At 69.1% G+C, this 17,252-nt stretch overlaps 2 protein-coding genes across 2 annotated transcripts in view; one reads left to right on the forward strand and one right to left on the reverse strand.

The window, feature by feature from the left end:
* Window positions 1-8,292, forward strand: part of LOC125431215 (short transient receptor potential channel 2-like) — a 39,169-nt gene extending 30,877 nt beyond the window's left edge. The window contains exon 7 of the mRNA XM_048493975.1: window positions 8,171-8,292. Coding sequence (XP_048349932.1) covers window positions 8,171-8,292 — 122 coding nt within the window. The remainder of the gene's footprint in view (window positions 1-8,170) is intronic.
* A 650-nt stretch (window positions 8,293-8,942) lies between these two features.
* On the reverse strand, window positions 8,943-16,087 carry CHRNA10 (cholinergic receptor nicotinic alpha 10 subunit). The gene is made up of 3 exons (XM_048493976.1): window positions 16,015-16,087; window positions 12,877-13,022; window positions 8,943-9,137 (listed from the first exon to the last, which is right to left on the reverse strand). The coding sequence occupies exons 1-3, from the start codon at window positions 16,085-16,087 to the stop codon at window positions 8,943-8,945; spliced, it is 414 nt and encodes a 137-aa protein (XP_048349933.1).
* Between the last annotated feature and the right edge of the window lie 1,165 nt (window positions 16,088-17,252).

Here is a 17,252-nt window from a genome sequence, read left to right on the forward strand (position 1 = left end):
CCCCCCCACCCCCCCCCCCCCCCACCCCCCCCCCCCCCCACCCCCCCCCCCCCCCACCCCCCCCCCCCCCCACCCCCCCCCCCCCCCACCCCCCCCCCCCCCCACCCCCCCCCCCCCCCACCCCCCCCCCCCCCCACCCCCCCCCCCCCCCACCCCCCCCCCCCCCCACCCCCCCCCCCCCCCACCCCCCCCCCCCCCCACCCCCCCCCCCCCCCACCCCCCCCCCCCCCCACCCCCCCCCCCCCCCACCCCCCCCCCCCCCCACCCCCCCCCCCCCCCACCCCCCCCCCCCCCCACCCCCCCCCCCCCCCACCCCCCCCCCCCCCCACCCCCCCCCCCCCCCACCCCCCCCCCCCCCCACCCCCCCCCCCCCCCACCCCCCCCCCCCCCCACCCCCCCCCCCCCCCACCCCCCCCCCCCCCCACCCCCCCCCCCCCCCACCCCCCCCCCCCCCCACCCCCCCCCCCCCCCACCCCCCCCCCCCCCCACCCCCCCCCCCCCCCACCCCCCCCCCCCCCCACCCCCCCCCCCCCCCACCCCCCCCCCCCCCCACCCCCCCCCCCCCCCACCCCCCCCCCCCCCCACCCCCCCCCCCCCCCACCCCCCCCCCCCCCCACCCCCCCCCCCCCCCACCCCCCCCCCCCCCCACCCCCCCCCCCCCCCACCCCCCCCCCCCCCCACCCCCCCCCCCCCCCACCCCCCCCCCCCCCCACCCCCCCCCCCCCCCACCCCCCCCCCCCCCCACCCCCCCCCCCCCCCACCCCCCCCCCCCCCCACCCCCCCCCCCCCCCACCCCCCCCCCCCCCCACCCCCCCCCCCCCCCACCCCCCCCCCCCCCCACCCCCCCCCCCCCCCACCCCCCCCCCCCCCCACCCCCCCCCCCCCCCACCCCCCCCCCCCCCCACCCCCCCCCCCCCCCACCCCCCCCCCCCCCCACCCCCCCCCCCCCCCACCCCCCCCCCCCCCCACCCCCCCCCCCCCCCACCCCCCCCCCCCCCCACCCCCCCCCCCCCCCACCCCCCCCCCCCCCCACCCCCCCCCCCCCCCACCCCCCCCCCCCCCCACCCCCCCCCCCCCCCACCCCCCCCCCCCCCCACCCCCCCCCCCCCCCACCCCCCCCCCCCCCCACCCCCCCCCCCCCCCACCCCCCCCCCCCCCCACCCCCCCCCCCCCCCACCCCCCCCCCCCCCCACCCCCCCCCCCCCCCACCCCCCCCCCCCCCCACCCCCCCCCCCCCCCACCCCCCCCCCCCCCCACCCCCCCCCCCCCCCACCCCCCCCCCCCCCCACCCCCCCCCCCCCCCACCCCCCCCCCCCCCCACCCCCCCCCCCCCCCACCCCCCCCCCCCCCCACCCCCCCCCCCCCCCACCCCCCCCCCCCCCCACCCCCCCCCCCCCCCACCCCCCCCCCCCCCCACCCCCCCCCCCCCCCACCCCCCCCCCCCCCCACCCCCCCCCCCCCCCACCCCCCCCCCCCCCCACCCCCCCCCCCCCCCACCCCCCCCCCCCCCCACCCCCCCCCCCCCCCACCCCCCCCCCCCCCCACCCCCCCCCCCCCCCACCCCCCCCCCCCCCCACCCCCCCCCCCCCCCACCCCCCCCCCCCCCCACCCCCCCCCCCCCCCACCCCCCCCCCCCCCCACCCCCCCCCCCCCCCACCCCCCCCCCCCCCCACCCCCCCCCCCCCCCACCCCCCCCCCCCCCCACCCCCCCCCCCCCCCACCCCCCCCCCCCCCCACCCCCCCCCCCCCCCACCCCCCCCCCCCCCCACCCCCCCCCCCCCCCACCCCCCCCCCCCCCCACCCCCCCCCCCCCCCACCCCCCCCCCCCCCCACCCCCCCCCCCCCCCACCCCCCCCCCCCCCCACCCCCCCCCCCCCCCACCCCCCCCCCCCCCCACCCCCCCCCCCCCCCACCCCCCCCCCCCCCCACCCCCCCCCCCCCCCACCCCCCCCCCCCCCCACCCCCCCCCCCCCCCACCCCCCCCCCCCCCCACCCCCCCCCCCCCCCACCCCCCCCCCCCCCCACCCCCCCCCCCCCCCACCCCCCCCCCCCCCCACCCCCCCCCCCCCCCACCCCCCCCCCCCCCCACCCCCCCCCCCCCCCACCCCCCCCCCCCCCCACCCCCCCCCCCCCCCACCCCCCCCCCCCCCCACCCCCCCCCCCCCCCACCCCCCCCCCCCCCCACCCCCCCCCCCCCCCACCCCCCCCCCCCCCCACCCCCCCCCCCCCCCACCCCCCCCCCCCCCCACCCCCCCCCCCCCCCACCCCCCCCCCCCCCCACCCCCCCCCCCCCCCACCCCCCCCCCCCCCCACCCCCCCCCCCCCCCACCCCCCCCCCCCCCCACCCCCCCCCCCCCCCACCCCCCCCCCCCCCCACCCCCCCCCCCCCCCACCCCCCCCCCCCCCCACCCCCCCCCCCCCCCACCCCCCCCCCCCCCCACCCCCCCCCCCCCCCACCCCCCCCCCCCCCCACCCCCCCCCCCCCCCACCCCCCCCCCCCCCCACCCCCCCCCCCCCCCACCCCCCCCCCCCCCCACCCCCCCCCCCCCCCACCCCCCCCCCCCCCCACCCCCCCCCCCCCCCACCCCCCCCCCCCCCCACCCCCCCCCCCCCCCACCCCCCCCCCCCCCCACCCCCCCCCCCCCCCACCCCCCCCCCCCCCCACCCCCCCCCCCCCCCACCCCCCCCCCCCCCCACCCCCCCCCCCCCCCACCCCCCCCCCCCCCCACCCCCCCCCCCCCCCACCCCCCCCCCCCCCCACCCCCCCCCCCCCCCACCCCCCCCCCCCCCCACCCCCCCCCCCCCCCACCCCCCCCCCCCCCCACCCCCCCCCCCCCCCACCCCCCCCCCCCCCCACCCCCCCCCCCCCCCACCCCCCCCCCCCCCCACCCCCCCCCCCCCCCACCCCCCCCCCCCCCCACCCCCCCCCCCCCCCACCCCCCCCCCCCCCCACCCCCCCCCCCCCCCACCCCCCCCCCCCCCCACCCCCCCCCCCCCCCACCCCCCCCCCCCCCCACCCCCCCCCCCCCCCACCCCCCCCCCCCCCCACCCCCCCCCCCCCCCACCCCCCCCCCCCCCCACCCCCCCCCCCCCCCACCCCCCCCCCCCCCCACCCCCCCCCCCCCCCACCCCCCCCCCCCCCCACCCCCCCCCCCCCCCACCCCCCCCCCCCCCCACCCCCCCCCCCCCCCACCCCCCCCCCCCCCCACCCCCCCCCCCCCCCACCCCCCCCCCCCCCCACCCCCCCCCCCCCCCACCCCCCCCCCCCCCCACCCCCCCCCCCCCCCACCCCCCCCCCCCCCCACCCCCCCCCCCCCCCACCCCCCCCCCCCCCCACCCCCCCCCCCCCCCACCCCCCCCCCCCCCCACCCCCCCCCCCCCCCACCCCCCCCCCCCCCCACCCCCCCCCCCCCCCACCCCCCCCCCCCCCCACCCCCCCCCCCCCCCACCCCCCCCCCCCCCCACCCCCCCCCCCCCCCACCCCCCCCCCCCCCCACCCCCCCCCCCCCCCACCCCCCCCCCCCCCCACCCCCCCCCCCCCCCACCCCCCCCCCCCCCCACCCCCCCCCCCCCCCACCCCCCCCCCCCCCCACCCCCCCCCCCCCCCACCCCCCCCCCCCCCCACCCCCCCCCCCCCCCACCCCCCCCCCCCCCCACCCCCCCCCCCCCCCACCCCCCCCCCCCCCCACCCCCCCCCCCCCCCACCCCCCCCCCCCCCCACCCCCCCCCCCCCCCACCCCCCCCCCCCCCCACCCCCCCCCCCCCCCACCCCCCCCCCCCCCCACCCCCCCCCCCCCCCACCCCCCCCCCCCCCCACCCCCCCCCCCCCCCACCCCCCCCCCCCCCCACCCCCCCCCCCCCCCACCCCCCCCCCCCCCCACCCCCCCCCCCCCCCACCCCCCCCCCCCCCCACCCCCCCCCCCCCCCACCCCCCCCCCCCCCCACCCCCCCCCCCCCCCACCCCCCCCCCCCCCCACCCCCCCCCCCCCCCACCCCCCCCCCCCCCCACCCCCCCCCCCCCCCACCCCCCCCCCCCCCCACCCCCCCCCCCCCCCACCCCCCCCCCCCCCCACCCCCCCCCCCCCCCACCCCCCCCCCCCCCCACCCCCCCCCCCCCCCACCCCCCCCCCCCCCCACCCCCCCCCCCCCCCACCCCCCCCCCCCCCCACCCCCCCCCCCCCCCACCCCCCCCCCCCCCCACCCCCCCCCCCCCCCACCCCCCCCCCCCCCCACCCCCCCCCCCCCCCACCCCCCCCCCCCCCCACCCCCCCCCCCCCCCACCCCCCCCCCCCCCCACCCCCCCCCCCCCCCACCCCCCCCCCCCCCCACCCCCCCCCCCCCCCACCCCCCCCCCCCCCCACCCCCCCCCCCCCCCACCCCCCCCCCCCCCCACCCCCCCCCCCCCCCACCCCCCCCCCCCCCCACCCCCCCCCCCCCCCACCCCCCCCCCCCCCCACCCCCCCCCCCCCCCACCCCCCCCCCCCCCCACCCCCCCCCCCCCCCACCCCCCCCCCCCCCCACCCCCCCCCCCCCCCACCCCCCCCCCCCCCCACCCCCCCCCCCCCCCACCCCCCCCCCCCCCCACCCCCCCCCCCCCCCACCCCCCCCCCCCCCCACCCCCCCCCCCCCCCACCCCCCCCCCCCCCCACCCCCCCCCCCCCCCACCCCCCCCCCCCCCCACCCCCCCCCCCCCCCACCCCCCCCCCCCCCCACCCCCCCCCCCCCCCACCCCCCCCCCCCCCCACCCCCCCCCCCCCCCACCCCCCCCCCCCCCCACCCCCCCCCCCCCCCACCCCCCCCCCCCCCCACCCCCCCCCCCCCCCACCCCCCCCCCCCCCCACCCCCCCCCCCCCCCACCCCCCCCCCCCCCCACCCCCCCCCCCCCCCACCCCCCCCCCCCCCCACCCCCCCCCCCCCCCACCCCCCCCCCCCCCCACCCCCCCCCCCCCCCACCCCCCCCCCCCCCCACCCCCCCCCCCCCCCACCCCCCCCCCCCCCCACCCCCCCCCCCCCCCACCCCCCCCCCCCCCCACCCCCCCCCCCCCCCACCCCCCCCCCCCCCCACCCCCCCCCCCCCCCACCCCCCCCCCCCCCCACCCCCCCCCCCCCCCACCCCCCCCCCCCCCCACCCCCCCCCCCCCCCACCCCCCCCCCCCCCCACCCCCCCCCCCCCCCACCCCCCCCCCCCCCCACCCCCCCCCCCCCCCACCCCCCCCCCCCCCCACCCCCCCCCCCCCCCACCCCCCCCCCCCCCCACCCCCCCCCCCCCCCACCCCCCCCCCCCCCCACCCCCCCCCCCCCCCACCCCCCCCCCCCCCCACCCCCCCCCCCCCCCACCCCCCCCCCCCCCCACCCCCCCCCCCCCCCACCCCCCCCCCCCCCCACCCCCCCCCCCCCCCACCCCCCCCCCCCCCCACCCCCCCCCCCCCCCACCCCCCCCCCCCCCCACCCCCCCCCCCCCCCACCCCCCCCCCCCCCCACCCCCCCCCCCCCCCACCCCCCCCCCCCCCCACCCCCCCCCCCCCCCACCCCCCCCCCCCCCCACCCCCCCCCCCCCCCACCCCCCCCCCCCCCCACCCCCCCCCCCCCCCACCCCCCCCCCCCCCCACCCCCCCCCCCCCCCACCCCCCCCCCCCCCCACCCCCCCCCCCCCCCACCCCCCCCCCCCCCCACCCCCCCCCCCCCCCACCCCCCCCCCCCCCCACCCCCCCCCCCCCCCACCCCCCCCCCCCCCCACCCCCCCCCCCCCCCACCCCCCCCCCCCCCCACCCCCCCCCCCCCCCACCCCCCCCCCCCCCCACCCCCCCCCCCCCCCACCCCCCCCCCCCCCCACCCCCCCCCCCCCCCACCCCCCCCCCCCCCCACCCCCCCCCCCCCCCACCCCCCCCCCCCCCCACCCCCCCCCCCCCCCACCCCCCCCCCCCCCCACCCCCCCCCCCCCCCACCCCCCCCCCCCCCCACCCCCCCCCCCCCCCACCCCCCCCCCCCCCCACCCCCCCCCCCCCCCACCCCCCCCCCCCCCCACCCCCCCCCCCCCCCACCCCCCCCCCCCCCCACCCCCCCCCCCCCCCACCCCCCCCCCCCCCCACCCCCCCCCCCCCCCACCCCCCCCCCCCCCCACCCCCCCCCCCCCCCACCCCCCCCCCCCCCCACCCCCCCCCCCCCCCACCCCCCCCCCCCCCCACCCCCCCCCCCCCCCACCCCCCCCCCCCCCCACCCCCCCCCCCCCCCACCCCCCCCCCCCCCCACCCCCCCCCCCCCCCACCCCCCCCCCCCCCCACCCCCCCCCCCCCCCACCCCCCCCCCCCCCCACCCCCCCCCCCCCCCACCCCCCCCCCCCCCCACCCCCCCCCCCCCCCACCCCCCCCCCCCCCCACCCCCCCCCCCCCCCACCCCCCCCCCCCCCCACCCCCCCCCCCCCCCACCCCCCCCCCCCCCCACCCCCCCCCCCCCCCACCCCCCCCCCCCCCCACCCCCCCCCCCCCCCACCCCCCCCCCCCCCCACCCCCCCCCCCCCCCACCCCCCCCCCCCCCCACCCCCCCCCCCCCCCACCCCCCCCCCCCCCCACCCCCCCCCCCCCCCACCCCCCCCCCCCCCCACCCCCCCCCCCCCCCACCCCCCCCCCCCCCCACCCCCCCCCCCCCCCACCCCCCCCCCCCCCCACCCCCCCCCCCCCCCACCCCCCCCCCCCCCCACCCCCCCCCCCCCCCACCCCCCCCCCCCCCCACCCCCCCCCCCCCCCACCCCCCCCCCCCCCCACCCCCCCCCCCCCCCACCCCCCCCCCCCCCCACCCCCCCCCCCCCCCACCCCCCCCCCCCCCCACCCCCCCCCCCCCCCACCCCCCCCCCCCCCCACCCCCCCCCCCCCCCACCCCCCCCCCCCCCCACCCCCCCCCCCCCCCACCCCCCCCCCCCCCCACCCCCCCCCCCCCCCACCCCCCCCCCCCCCCACCCCCCCCCCCCCCCACCCCCCCCCCCCCCCACCCCCCCCCCCCCCCACCCCCCCCCCCCCCCACCCCCCCCCCCCCCCACCCCCCCCCCCCCCCACCCCCCCCCCCCCCCACCCCCCCCCCCCCCCACCCCCCCCCCCCCCCACCCCCCCCCCCCCCCACCCCCCCCCCCCCCCACCCCCCCCCCCCCCCACCCCCCCCCCCCCCCACCCCCCCCCCCCCCCACCCCCCCCCCCCCCCACCCCCCCCCCCCCCCACCCCCCCCCCCCCCCACCCCCCCCCCCCCCCACCCCCCCCCCCCCCCACCCCCCCCCCCCCCCACCCCCCCCCCCCCCCACCCCCCCCCCCCCCCACCCCCCCCCCCCCCCACCCCCCCCCCCCCCCACCCCCCCCCCCCCCCACCCCCCCCCCCCCCCACCCCCCCCCCCCCCCACCCCCCCCCCCCCCCACCCCCCCCCCCCCCCACCCCCCCCCCCCCCCACCCCCCCCCCCCCCCACCCCCCCCCCCCCCCACCCCCCCCCCCCCCCACCCCCCCCCCCCCCCACCCCCCCCCCCCCCCACCCCCCCTCCCCCCCACCCTCCCCCCCCGAAACCCCCCCACCCACCCACCCCCCCTCCCCCCCACCCCCCCCCCCCCCTACCCCCCCCCCCCCCTACCCCCCCCCCCAACTCCGAAGAACTGTGACTAGCCCAAGGTCACCCAGCTGACATGTGCTGGAGGAGTGCACAAGCTAATCTGGTTCACCAGATAAGCCTCCACCGCTCAAGTGGCAGAGTGGGGAATCAAACCCGGTTCCTCCAGATTAGAGTGCACCTGCTCTTAACCACTACGCCACGCTGGCTCAGTTTGAGGAACGTGAGGAACCTCTCAAACTGTCAGGAAGGTCTTCTTAATGCTTAGCTGAAGACTCTTTTGGTTGAATTTGAACCGATTGGTTCTGGATCGACCTTCTGGGGCACCGGAAAAAAAATAAGAGGGGAGAGAGTCCTTCAGAGGTGGCTCCTTGGCTGTGAAGGCTTGTAAAGATCGTAACCAGCATCTTGGATCAGACTTTGTAACACAAGGGCAGCCAGTGAACTATTTTATAATAAGCAAGATATGTTCCCTCCAGCTGCTCTAGAAACAACCCTTAAACAATGAGCCAAAAACCCTACAATGAGAGAAATACATTGGCAACAGCTCTCTCCTGCTCTTTATTTTCATTTTCTGGTGTTCAGATATACTGCCTCTCACTTTGGAGGTTCTTTTAGCTCCTATGAGCCTGACCTTCTCCATGCATTGGCCAGTCCCTTCAACAAAGCCATCTACACTCTCTGGGGGAGAGAAGGTATACCAGTGATGGCGAACCTATGGCAAGGGTGCCAGAGGTGGCACTCAGAGCCCTCCCTGTGGGCATGTGCAAACAGAGTGCCCCCCACCCCCCCGTCACACATCTAGGCTGGCTTGGGCTGCTGGGCTTGATTATTAGCATTAAACCTAAGACCTAGTTTTGGGGAAGCAGTGCAGGTAACCCTGTTAAGCGCTGTTAAACCCCACTGATTTTCATGCGAAGAACTAAAGCGCAATCCTTTACCTGGGAGTAAGCTCAGTTGCTGTCAATGGGGCTTGCTTCTGAGTAAACCGTCCTAGGGTCATGATTCACCCATTGGAAGAGTTGAACGGTTGCTTCAAAGCAAAGCCACCAACTACCACCAAGCTTACTCCCGAGTAACGCATGCCTCGGAGCCAACCGTTTTTTTCTAAACTAAAACCTCAGTATTCAGGTTAAATTGCTGTGTTGACACTTTGCGATAAATAAGTGGGTTTTGGGTTGCAATTTGGGCACTCGGTCTCGAAAAGGTTCGCCATCACAGGTATAGCCCCATCTCACCAGATCTTGGAAGCTGGGCACGGTTGGGACTTGGATGGGAGATAGCCAAGAAAGACTTTGCAGAGGAAGGCAACGCCCTCGTTGGGGTCACCATAAGTCAGCTGTAACTTGATGGCACATTACACACACACACAAACACTCTGGGAAGAGGAAACCCACTTATTGTAGAGGACAATGTCCGGCCTCCAGACGTAGCTGCTCGGTATTCGGATAGTGTCGATGCCGTCATAAGCCTCCTTGTCCCAGGTGAGGTAGCAGTCTACCCAGACCTGCCGGATCCACAGGTAAGCTGTCAAGATTTGGTTCCTCTCATCCTGGAAAATGCAAGAGAGTCAGAGGGGCAGCCAGGAAGGGCTTTCATGTTCTTCTTTGCAGCTGGCTCTGAAGTGGAGCTCAGCAGCTGCCAAGATGTTCCCACTTTGCCAAGGAGGAGGAGGAGGAGGAGGAGGAGGAGAAGGAGAAGGAGAAGGAGAAGGAGAAGGAGAAGGAGAAGGAGAAGGAGAAGGAGAAGGAGAAGGAGAAGGAGGAGAAGGAGAAGGAGGAGGAGGAGGAGGAGAAGGAGAAGGAGGAGGAGGAGGAGGAGGAGGAGGAGGAGGAGAAGGAGGAGGAGGAGGAGGAGGAGGAGAAGGAGAAGTTGAAGAAGAAGAAGAAGAAAGAAGAAGAAGAAGAAGAGGAGGAGGAGGAGGAGGAGTTTGGATTTATATCCCCCCTTTCTTCCCTGTAAGGAGACTCAAGGTGGCCTAAAAGCTCCTTTCCCTTCCTCTCCCCACAACAGACACCTTTTGAGGCAGGTGAGGCTAAGAGAGTTCAGAGAGAACTGTGACTGGCCCAAGGTCACCCAGCAGGAATGTAGGAGTGTGGAAACACATCTGGTTCACCAGATAAGCCTCTGCCACTCAGGTGGAGGAGTGGAGAATCAAACCCGGTTCTCCAGATTAGAATCCACCTGCTCTTAACCACTACACCACGTTGGAGGCAGCCCCAGCAGCCTCGGAAAGGGTCCCGCAATCTTTTGAACCTGCAGGAGGGAACCTGCAGGAAAGATTCTGATACAAGTTGTGGGCGCAAGCACAAAATGGCTGCCGCGGAGGAGCGCAGACGGCCACGGAGGGATGGTTGTTTATTACTCTAACAGCAACAGCTTTGGGGGTTGCAACCACACAGATATGGATGTTGTCATAACTTGCCGGCAGGAAGCTGGGAATCATCTGCCCCCGCCTGCCTGCAGCTCCTGTTGGGGGGGAAAACTGGCCCACTGGCAACCCTCCCCCCACCCCCCGGCCTTTCCCTCCGCAAGCCATGTCGTTCTGGCGCTCTCCAGCACTCTGCAAATGGCTTTGGAGTCTTTTCTGTTTGAAACCTCACAACAACCTTGCAAAGTAGGGACATGATTACTCCAAATTTACACCTGGACAAAGTGGGGCTCTTCCTTACTTGCCCCAGGCAAGTGGCTTCTCATGACCTAACAGGCAAAAGTCAGAAATAGCCAGACACGGGCTGCATAAACTGATTTGCAAAGTCTACGGCTTGCCCCATCTTCCTTCCCCCAACTGCAACCTGCAGGCAAAGAGGCTGGAATGTGTAATTGCCCGCAGTTTGTAAAAACGCAGTAAGCGCTATGCTTTGCTGTGGGATTCAGAAAGCCAGGGTGGATCAGAATGTGTATAAATTTGTATTTAATCAAGAAACATGGAAATCCAAATGAACCAAAGATTGCTAAGAATCAAAATGGGAGCTTCTGTATAAGTGACCAGCAAGCCTGCATTTTTGCAGTAGGTCAAAAGGCATGTTACCAGCTTGCTAGTGAAGATGCAGGCAGGTACAGATAAACATCTTTAAGGTCTTGTAACGACAGGTTACTATATGACAGAAGCCATATAAATTTTATTACTTTGTTTTGTTAGAACTAGCTATAGAATGTGATTAGTTAAATTAAAAAGTGTTTTTCTATATAGTTAAATGAACACAGAAATGATAATGAGAGATTCACATGTATTAGTATTTCACTATAATTGTTGTTAGAATCATTTCATGCTGAGAAAGGAACGTTTTATGATCTAAAGGAATGTATGTAGATTCAAGCCTGCATTGCTTGAAGGGGACATATCTCTCTCTGGGAGAAAACTTAGCAAAACAGTTTTTTCTTGGAGACAGAGGCTAGCTTTATGGCTGCCCTTTGTATATGGGTAAAGGTAACAGCATGCAGTGTTTGAGTAACAGAAGGAGTGTGAATACGTAGGAATAGAGGTTGTCTTCATGTGACCAGGAGACAGATTCTAGCCAATGAGATTTGAAAGTACATGCTTGTAGCACGTGAAAGAGGTATGGATTATAATACGTGAAACGTAAGATGATGATTGTGTGACGTCTGTATTCCTGTAACTATAAAGACTGGGGTCTTTCGTGTAGAGGGTGTGACTCTCACTCAAGAGCCACCCGGAAGGGGGCGTGTCTCTCACTCGAGAGCACCAGGGCGTGCCTCTCCCTCGGGAGAGGTCACCTTCTGTAACTTTTCTAAATTCTGCTAAGTAAAAACTGTCTGTTTGTTTCTAATGTCAGATGTCTTTTGCTTTTATTTCTAACTTTAAATTAGTCTTAAACTAATTCAGCTGTGTAGGACCAGAGAGCGGTCCTGGCCCCACAAGGGGGACGGAGAAACGGCAACGCTGTCAGCAAACTATACCCTCTTCCGCATAACGATGAGAGGAGATTTGGGAATCCTTCTGCCATTTCCTGGACAGTCTTTGTTCTGGAACGCTCTGCTTGGATCCTACTGCCTTGGGGAGAGAACTCGACAGGCACCAGGAGACAAAAGGAACAAAGATGGTCCAGCATCCGATGGATTCACAGATTTCCTCAGAGGTGTGTCTAGGGAAAATGGAGCCTGGGGCAAAATCTGAACACACACCACCACCACCACCACCCCGGTCTACTGCCTGAAGCTGGCAAGGCACCCAAGTCTATCGCTCGAAGCCGGCGAGCGCAGCCCAGGCCAAGTGCTCACAATACTAGAACCAGGGGGCATTCATTGAAAATGCTGGGGGGAGGAGGGGGGAGAGAATTAGGACTAATAAAAGGAAACACTTCTTCACGCCACATGTGATTGGTGTTTGGAAGTTGCTGCCACAGGAGGTGGTGATGGCCACTCACCTGGATAGCTTTAAAAAGGGGCTTGGACAGATTTATGGAGGAGAAGTCGATCTCTGGCTCCCAATCTTGATCCTCCTTGATCTGAGATTGCAAATGCCTTAGCAGACCAGGTGCTCAGGAGCAGCAGCAGCAGCAGAAGGCCATTGCGTTCACCTCCTGCAGGTGAGCTCCCAAAGGCACCTGGTGGGCCACTGCAAGTAGCAGAGAGCTGGACTAGATGGACTCTGGTCTGATCCAGCTGGCTCGTTCTTATGTTCTTATGTGATTAGATGATGTGCGCCCGGGTACATGTGATACCCCACGTCCCTCTGGCAGATGTGCCCCTGAATCTCCTGTCATCTTTATGCTGAACAAGGTATCGTCTTGGGCACTTCAGGGGTTGGGACTACAGTAAAGCGACCTTTTAGGTCCTTGTTTTGCCTCCGGGAATGAGGGATTTAAGAAAATAAGAACATAAGAAGGAGCCTGCTGGTTCAGGCCAGAGTCCATCTAGTCCAGCACTCTGCTACTCGCAGTGGCCCACCAGGTGCCTTTGGGAGCTCACAGGCAGGAGGTGAAAGCAATGGCCTTCTGCGGCTGCTGCTCCCGAGCACCTGGTCTGCTGAGGCATTTGCAACCTCAGATCAAAGAGGATTTATCCTTCTGGCATTGGTTTCAAGTTGCTAGACCTCTGCGAGGAGCTCACCTTTCTCATCCCTTTTCCTGCTCAATCCCCTTTTGTTTTTCCTTAACTGCAAAAATTCTCCGTTTTACTGCAAGGACATTCCCCCCACCCCCACCCCAAGGCAGGGAGGGGTCAAGGCTGCCGGCAACTGCTGGCGTGACCCCTGGAATTGTCTCAGCCTGCCCGCTTCCCCCTCCCCCTCCCCCCGCCCGCGCCCCCCCCCCCCGGTGGATCCTCACCATGTCAATGATCTGGGATAGCGTGACCTGGAGAGTGACGTTGAGAGCTCGGTCCGTGTCTTCCACTGGCCGCAGAGCGCTGGAATAGTTGGCAAACAAATCTTTGAGCAGCTTGTAGGCAAACTTGCCCTGAGCTCCCGAGCAGTCTGGCAAGGACAGGAGAGAGAACGGCAAGGTCAGGACAATTTCAGTGAACGCGAGAGAGAGCAGGTAGCCCGTGGAGATCCCCACACTGCAGTGGTGGGATCAAACCTTATTTTATGTAACAAGGATTCCCCTTGGTGAGTGGGAGTTCAAACAGTGGTGTAAGCCAATGGGGCCTGAAGGAAGGGAACACGATGGGGGCGTGGCCGGGCATTCCGGGGGCGGGGCATTAATAATTTCTCTGTTCCTGTAAAAAACTCTTACTGTAAAAAAAAAGTTCCTAATTTCCAGCTGGTATCTTTCTGTCCATAATTTAGACTCATTATAGCCAGTCCTATCGTCTGCTGCCAACAGAAACAACTACTTCTCCTCTAATTGACTGCCTGTCAAATACTTAATAGTTTCAAATACTTAATTTTGTTTCTAGAAATCAAAAGAAGGAGACTTTCCTTAAACCAGGAACTTGACCATATTTCTAAAACATGTTTTTAAAACAGCCCAACAGGGAGAATTATCCCGTTTTCTACCTTCGCTAACCAGCCACATAGGAAACAACAGGACTTGATGATTTTGGGACCTAATGGGATTTCTAATGGAAAAGCAGACCCAGTTAGCAACCCCCTCTCGGCACACACAGATAATTAGTAACCCACTCTCGGGAACTGGTGAGAACCTGAGGTTTGCCCAGCTAAGCACCCTCAAAGAGCAGGCAGGAGTGAATCAGCCTCGCCCAAAGTTAGTCAGATGTGGCCTCTTGCGTGTGGGAAAGCTGGACCCAGACGATGTCTTAAGATGCAGGAAGCCGACAGGCCCACTTTTGCATTGAAACCAGCCACGATTTCCTGCTCATCAATCACTCCCAATTAACGAGCAGCATTTTTGTGACCGTAGCAACACTGCAAGGTTGTTGTGCAGGCGTGAAGCCAAACCCGAGGGCACAACTTGGCCGTAGAGAGTCTGCGGCAGAGGTGAGCTAGATTCAAGCCCAGTTGTGCCTTAAGAGGCCAATTAAAATGTCAGGGGATAAGCTTTTGAGAGCCAGGCACGGAGGCGGAATCGGAACCCAGGTCCAGCTGACCAAAAGCTGGATCCTTCCGACTGTTTCCATTCCGCCTCAGCCTCTTCCTCCTCCCTCTAAGCTCCTACCTGGCAGAGGGAGCGGCAACATCCATCCTTTCCTCTGCTTGAAAGTTTAATGACGGGTGTCCCGTTTCGCTGGCAGGCGTTTCTATTGACATCTTGCAAGGTTCGCTTACAGATCAAGACACACCATTTCCAATTACTAACCAGGTGCATTTCCAAAGGACGGCTACTCTGAAAGGCCGATTGAATTGCAATTTAGCTGATGGCCATTCCTCGCTGTTCCAAAATGCCGGCCTGGAGGCCACGTTTCTGTGGTGCGTGTTAAGACGCTCTCGATGCTCTCTTTCCCCTTTCGGAAAGAAGGTTACGAGCCGCAAAGGGAGATGCCGGGAGAAGGGAAGGAAGGGTCCTAAGAGCAGCAGTGGCGTAGGAGGTTAAGAGCTCGTGTATCTAATCTGGAGGAACCGGGTTTGATTCCCAGCTCTGCCGCCTGAGCTGTGGAGGCTTATCTGGGGAATTCAGATTAGCCTGTACACTCCAACACACGCCAGCCGGGTGACCTTGGGCTAGTCACAGCTTCTCGGAGCTCTCTCAGCCCCACCTACCTCACAGGGTGTTTGTTGTGAGGGGGGAAGGGCAAGGAGATTGTCAGCCCCTTTGAGTCTCCTGCAGGAGAGAAAGGGGGGATAGAAATCCAAACTCATCTTCTTCTCTTCTTCTTCTAAGTGATGTTCTTAGGGGGAGACCAGACACACACGGGAACACACGGGAAGCAACCGTCTACTGAATCAGATTCCCCCACCCACCCTCCTCTGGCCCTGCGAGGTGAACATTAGAGTGTTGTGGGTTTTCCGGGTTGTATGGCCGTGTTCCAGTAGCCTTTCCTCCTGACGTTTCGCCTGCATCTGTGGCTGGCATCTTCAGAAGATACCAGACACAGATGCGAAGCAGCATCGGAAAAAAAAACCTAGGCTAAATTCTGGACGGCCTAACCCGCTAACTTCCTCTAGTGATTCCGGCCCTGAAAGCCTTCGACAATGCAAGGTGAATATTGCATTGGTGGCCTCCAGGGGTGGGCAATTATTTTTTCCATGGGGCATAGAAACAGAAAATATTGTGGAGGACCGGGCCAAAAGGCAGGGGGGCGAGGCGCTTTTGAAAGCCCCGCAAAAGGCAGGGGGGGGAGGCGCTTTTGAAAGCCCCACAGAAGCCGGCAGCCAAGGCAACCAGCTTCTGCGGGGCTTTCAAAGACACCTCGCTCCCCAGCACGGCAGGGGGGCCAGTCAGGGTCATCCGGCAGGCTGGATGTGGCCCGTGGGCCGTATAATGCCCAGGTCTGGTCTACTCAGACCGGAAGCAGTTCTCCAAGGGTTCATCTACTCTGCCTGACCCTTTTAACTGGAAACGCTGCTGGGGACCAAACCTGGCGTTTTCTTTTTGCCAAGCAGATGCCGTACTGCCGCACCTCCACCCCACCCCTGAACAGACAGAACCAACGACTTGGGACTTGGTCGGACCAAAGTCTTGCAAAACAGGAGCTTGGAAGAGCCCCGCCGACAAGCAGAGGTCTTTGGACAACCGTTGCCCTGCCAAACCTGCTATCACGGTGGATCAGCACGGACGGACGACCTGGCGCAAGCGGAGCCAAGGGGCTCCTGCAGTGCAGGGAAATGCCACATGGTCCGCTGCGGTGAAGCTGCACCTGTTGCCACTTGGCCCGTGGCTGAGCCACGCAGACTCTACAGTACAGCCAAGGGTCACTTGGCTCAGCTTGCCCCTGGGCTCCAGCAGACTGCCGGGAACTTGCCTAGGGAGCGAGCGGACGGGCCAGAACACCCCTGAATCCCGACACGCGCTCCTGCTGCTCACCCGCTCTCTGCCACTGAAGAGAAGGCGAAAGGGTTTTCTCACCTGGCACCCAGAAGATCAGCTCCAGGAAAGACACGGAAAGCAGGAAGGTGCAGGCGTAGCGGTTCGGAGGCATCGTCACCCCTGCCAGAGTTGACCCAGGGGTGTCGGTGTCTTCAAAGCGACCGAAAGGAGGTGTGTTGAGCTATCCAAACGACATGTCAGCCTGTGGCTTTATGCGCCATGCTAGGCAGGCTGTCCATCTACGTGCCTGACGGAGTCGCCCGCAGCTGCAGAAGCCGGGGAAGCTGCTCGGCTTGTCTTGCGGGACTCTTGTTCACGCGCCTGCAGCGGTTCCAGCGTGTGTGTGTGTGTGTGTCTGTGTGTAACTCACCCTGCCTCTGCTTTGGCAGCCACTGACGGATTCCCCTTAGCTTTCTAACGGTGGGAGAAAATAGCCAGCCAACAAGTTGGCCGCTGGGAGGTTCAAAGGAGGGAGCTGCTTCGGAAAGTGCTGGAGACAGTTCAGATCATTGTAATTTGTTTAAGTTATTTATTTATTATTTTTATTCTGCTGGATTTATATCTTGCCCCGTCCCCGGAGGGTTCTGGGAGGGTTACGACATACGTTAAACATCCCATAACAATAAACATTAAAATATAAATCCTAACAATTAATAATTTAAAATGCTAGATTTAAAATTCAAAATTTTTAAATTTTAAAAAACTAGGATCGATGGCCTGCGTTTATCCTTCCCACCTATGTTTTATGTGGTTTTAAGTATTTGTAATGTTTTATGTGTGGTTTTATAGAATGATGGAAACTGCCCTGAGCTTTGAGGGAAAGGTGGTGGGTAAATCTAATAGTAAATAAAAATGCTATTTTGTACTGTGTGATAAATGCTGTTTGTGTGAAAATGTACTTTGACCTCCGAAGATCTCTCAAGGTAACCCACGTAACAAGTTATGTGCAATCAATCTGTTGTTTTGGTATTGTTGGAGATGCAATTGTTTGGTCCAAATTTCCACTGAATTATATTAATTTTAAGCATTTAACATTGTCTTTAACCCTATTTCTTTAAGCACTGAACAACGCTCTGTTGTTGAAAAAATGTTGTCTGCATTATTAATTCTAATTTTTCTTTCTGCTTTTTTCAACCTTTTCCAGTTCTTGGCTTATTATACAGGTTGGGTTATGATTTCCCTTCTGTTTTTGTTTTTGTTTTTTTGCATGAAAGTTCAGACTAAGATAGATTTGGGGTACTGTGTGGTTTCCGGGCTGTATGGCCGTGTTCTAGCAG

Source organism: Sphaerodactylus townsendi, linkage group LG04 (genome assembly GCF_021028975.2).
Source record: "Sphaerodactylus townsendi isolate TG3544 linkage group LG04, MPM_Stown_v2.3, whole genome shotgun sequence".
Lineage (NCBI taxonomy): Eukaryota > Metazoa > Chordata > Lepidosauria > Squamata > Sphaerodactylidae > Sphaerodactylus > Sphaerodactylus townsendi.

Bases quoted from the DNA above. Each gene is read 5' to 3' on its own strand.
- CHRNA10 (XM_048493976.1), bottom strand. From the start codon at position 16,087: ATGCCTCCGAACCGCTACGCCTGCACCTTCCTGCTTTCCGTGTCTTTC. The intron at 13,023-16,014 runs GTGAGAAAACCC...TGTCCTTGCCAG, and splicing joins GCTGATCTTCTGGGTGCCAG to ACTGCTCGGGAGCTCAGGGC. The intron at 9,138-12,876 runs GTGAGGATCCAC...TGCATTTTCCAG, and splicing joins TATCCCAGATCATTGACATG to GATGAGAGGAACCAAATCTT.